Source organism: Anastrepha ludens, chromosome 2 (genome assembly GCF_028408465.1).
Source record: "Anastrepha ludens isolate Willacy chromosome 2, idAnaLude1.1, whole genome shotgun sequence".
Lineage (NCBI taxonomy): Eukaryota > Metazoa > Arthropoda > Insecta > Diptera > Tephritidae > Anastrepha > Anastrepha ludens.
This window is the reverse complement of record NC_071498.1, coordinates 180,544,362-180,548,284: the sequence shown is the minus strand read 5'-3', so window position 1 is coordinate 180,548,284 and position 3,923 is coordinate 180,544,362. Positions and strand designations below refer to the sequence as shown.

The window sequence follows — 3,923 nt, the reverse complement described above, 5'->3', positions numbered from 1 at the left end:
ATATACTTTTTTAGCCTAAGTTAAACTGTCTAATTAATTTTCTTTCTGCATATTTCATAATCTTACACATTTATTTGATAAAAGTAAGCAAATTCCAAACATTAGGTTGTAAAACTAACTCGCAAGGCTAAGATGCTCTCTTCCTAAATTGATGAAATGCTAGAAATCTCCACTGGAATATTAGTTAGGTACCCAAATTTACAAGTACTCTGCAGTTTTAGCGCTTTATTATAGAAGGCGTATTCGATTTAAAATGATTGTGTTCACCCTGTAGTCGGAGAACAGCTGTTTTCTGACACGTTAATCATTCAAAACAAAACGAATACGTAAATAAAGAGATGAGCTCCGAAGTTGTGGCAAAAAAACTAAAAATAAGTGAAAATGTCTGTGAGGATAATCCAAATTGTGCACATTGGGTGCAACGCAAGAAACGTTTCTGTAAAATGACAGTGAAAGCGGGGCAGAAGTATTGTGGGGAGCATCAGCCAGCGGTTGAGTTGCAAACGCCGCAAGAGACAACCGCATGCGATGATAACGTGCGCATCCCATGTCCATTAGACGCCAAACATACAGTATTTAAGAAAAAACTACAAAAGCATCTTAAAATTTGTAATGCGCGCGACAAAGGTGATTCCCCGCCTTACATAGAAAAAGGTATAAATACAGATGCGGAAACTAATGCGTACCCCGATTATAGCAAGCTAAGGATACACGATTTACCTGACGAAGAATTCTACAAAATAGTAGCAACTGTAAAAGAGCTGTATGGCAAATATGTCGAAAATACAATCGAATCTGTGTGCTTGCAGCATAAGTTATTGGACGAGGAATTGGCCAAATCTGAATATGGCCCAGAGGCGAGGAAACACATCATACAAGCAGCCGCACTTCTGGGAATACTTGACAGCGAACAACAATTGCAACCAAGCACAAGTTATATAGAGTTTGGTGCCGGAAAGGGTCATCTTGCCTTTTATTTGGCTCAATTGCTGGAATCACTACCTGCTTCTCAGGTAGTGCTTATTGACCGCATGTCTCTGCGTCACAAAAAAGACAATAAAATCGAAGATCGGTCGCTGGTACACCGCATACGTGCTGACATTGCTGACTTTCGGATGGGCAGTCTGGAACTGCTGGAGCGCACTCGGCGCTGTGTAGCGGTATCGAAGCATTTGTGTGGTGCTGCTACAGATTTGACATTGCGTTGTATAACGCAACCTGGTTGTGAGAATGCAGATAAAAAAGCGCCAGATACTGAATTCGTACTCATAGCACTTTGTTGTCACCATCGCTGCGATTGGCAAAGCTATGTGGGCAAAAGCTATTTCCAAGCACATGAATTGACGAATCGAGACTTTGCTGTCATTACCAAAATGGCCAGTTGGGCAATTTGTGGCACCGGTATGAGTCGTGAGCGCAGGCGCGCGCTGGAGGAACAATCACAAAAACCCGAAGATGTAGTGGATGCCAACGTCACGCAGCGATTGAGTTTGGCTGAGCGAGAACGTGTTGGTGACATGTGCAAACGTATACTTGACTATGGGCGGCTGCAATATTTGAGAGAGCATGGCTACGAAGCTGTTTTAGAGTACTACGTAGCACGCGATGTGACCTTGGAAAATGTGTGCCTGCTTGCAAGAAAAGTTGGGTAAGTATGAAATGAATTTTATTTCGGTTGAATTTTTTCACAATAAACCTTTTTTCAGTGCCTCTAAATGTCACGGGGATGGAAAGGAATGCTCCAGCTCCCCAAATTAAGGATGTCTGTCTAGTTGTTAGTACTTAAATTAATTGAGATATACAGAATTTTAAAAATAATAACCAAACTAAAAGTTCGTAGCTTTTTGCGCAATGCCTAAATGTATGCAATCGTTTTTTCTCAATTGCTAATGGAGCATCAAGCAACATCTTGCGAGGTATTTTTCTTATTTATATATATCTTTTTTTATTTAGTGCCTATCTTATTTTTAACAAGTATAATATTATTTTCAAATCGTTAGGTATAATTTATTTCACTGAAATTAAGGCAAGAACAAACTCGGCTGCTTGGGCGTACAAATCTTGTTTAACCCGCTATCATGCACAAGTATGTGTGTGTGTGCATGGCATTGCGATTTCCGCTTTAAATCCCTTACTTGCGGTCAGTTATTCGCTAGTACCAATTGCAATTAATTTGCAACAATCCCTTCACAACGTTTTTGCACTCACAATTAATTTTGATTCGCTAAAGAGCGCGACTTAACGCCCACACCAACAGGAAACACAATCAAGTGCTCATATTCTACCGAGCGAAAGTATGAATGAAGGCATTAATGAATGAATAGACGTTGAAAGGCTGTAGCAGCTGTGGTTGAGCGGCGCGAAAGTTATTACAGTTCATGACAAATGAAAACGAAGTAAAATTTGTAAACAAACGTCGTCACAATAAAAATAAAAAGCGCAGCAAGTAAAAAATATCGCATCCGGAATGCTATACATTTGCATATCCATGTATGTGCATATGTAGGCATGGTGGTGACATTTGAGATTAGAGCAAGCCAAGAGCGCGCAAATATGTCAATCACTGAGGTGTCTGCTGATGCCTAATTATGGGAATTAGCTGAAAGACAACATGCCCAAGATCAGTGACAAATTATTTGCATTTTAATAACCTGAACCTGCTGAGCTAATTGACGAAAGAGTGCCAAGAGCAGACAACCGAGGGTTGGCGCCGCGTTATTTTTAGCAAAGATTTATCAGTTGCACTTTGCCATCAAAATGCACAAAGAATAAGACAAATATGGAAATTATAAGGTTTCCATGATTTAAATAAGTGATAAAAAATATAAATAAATACTACAAATACCACGGCATTTTGAGGGATAAGGTACGGTGCACTAGACAGGGCTCAAGGCTAAAGCTTCCAAGGCCACTGGCTCTGACGGACTTAACATGCTGATGCTGAAAAACCCGGGTCCATTGGGAGTGGGCTTTCTCGCAAGGGTATTCAACCTGTATATGGCCACGCTCAAAATTCCTTTCCGTGGTCCTACTACTGAAACCTGGGAAACCCGTCATCCAAGGGAAACCTTATCGTCCGATAACTCTCCTTTCCCCAGTAGTGAAGGCTCTTGAAGCCCTTCTACTCCCACGAAACCCACACGAAACACCTGTTCCCAGCCACACATCAGCATAGATTCCGAAGAGTCTACAGCACCACCACAGCACTCACCGCTTAACCAAAACCGGCCCTGCGAGGAGACTGTCCTAGTGGCGCTGGCCTTTCGAGGAGCACGGTACACTAGACAGGGCTAGTTTACTGGGGCGGCAGCCCTTGGTCGGGAAAAACCCGAGCCATTCCGGTAACGTAGAACCGGCTGCCATGTCACAATTACGTTCTGGATACTGTAACAGGTTAGACTCCTACCTATCCAGAATTGATCCCGACATACTAAACATATGTCCGGCATGTGAAGGCACCCCGTACGACACTAACCACCTCTGGACCCAACCTGTCGAAACAGCATGTTTCCTGGGCCTACACTACACTGACAGGGCAAAGTTACTGCAACAATAACAACAACAACGAGGCTTTCAATGCAGTCAGCCACCCCACACTACTACATAGATGATATCCAACAATCGACTCTCCCTCCGGGGCTGAAGAGGTGGTCCGCGAACTACGAGTATTTGAGTGGTCGGCACTGGTCAGTCATCTTTCGAGACCAAAACTGAAAATAGAGGAGGATAAAGCAAGATGTTCCGCAGGGAGGTGTCCTTTCACCCTTGCTTTTCAACTTCTACATATCGAAGTTCCCCCAGCCACCAGAGGGAGACTCATTGTAGTGCTAGATGGTGGCACCAGCGCATTACGCGGGGTGCCCTATATGAGCAGGTCTTAAGGTGTCACCACCCGCTGCACTGATTGCATCTAACCGATGTGG

General features: G+C 43.0%; 1 protein-coding gene across 1 annotated transcript; it reads left to right on the top strand.

Moving 5' to 3' along the window:
* The first annotated feature begins 279 nt into the window (after positions 1–279).
* On the top strand, positions 280–1,864 carry LOC128855978 (tRNA:m(4)X modification enzyme TRM13 homolog). Its single transcript, XM_054091288.1, has 2 exons — positions 280–1,648; positions 1,707–1,864. The coding sequence occupies exons 1-2, from the start codon at positions 339–341 to the stop codon at positions 1,756–1,758; spliced, it is 1,362 nt and encodes a 453-aa protein (XP_053947263.1). The 5' UTR covers positions 280–338; the 3' UTR covers positions 1,759–1,864.
* The last annotated feature ends 2,059 nt before the right edge of the window (positions 1,865–3,923 follow it).

What these genes read in the sequence shown, in the direction of transcription:
- LOC128855978 (XM_054091288.1), top strand. Translation starts at nt 339, where the DNA reads ATGAGCTCCGAAGTTGTGGCAAAAAAACTAAAAATAAGTGAAAATGTC. An exon ending in CTGCTTGCAAGAAAAGTTGG is followed by an intron (nt 1,649 to 1,706) that starts GTAAGTATGAAA and finishes ACCTTTTTTCAG; the next exon opens with TGCCTCTAAATGTCACGGGG.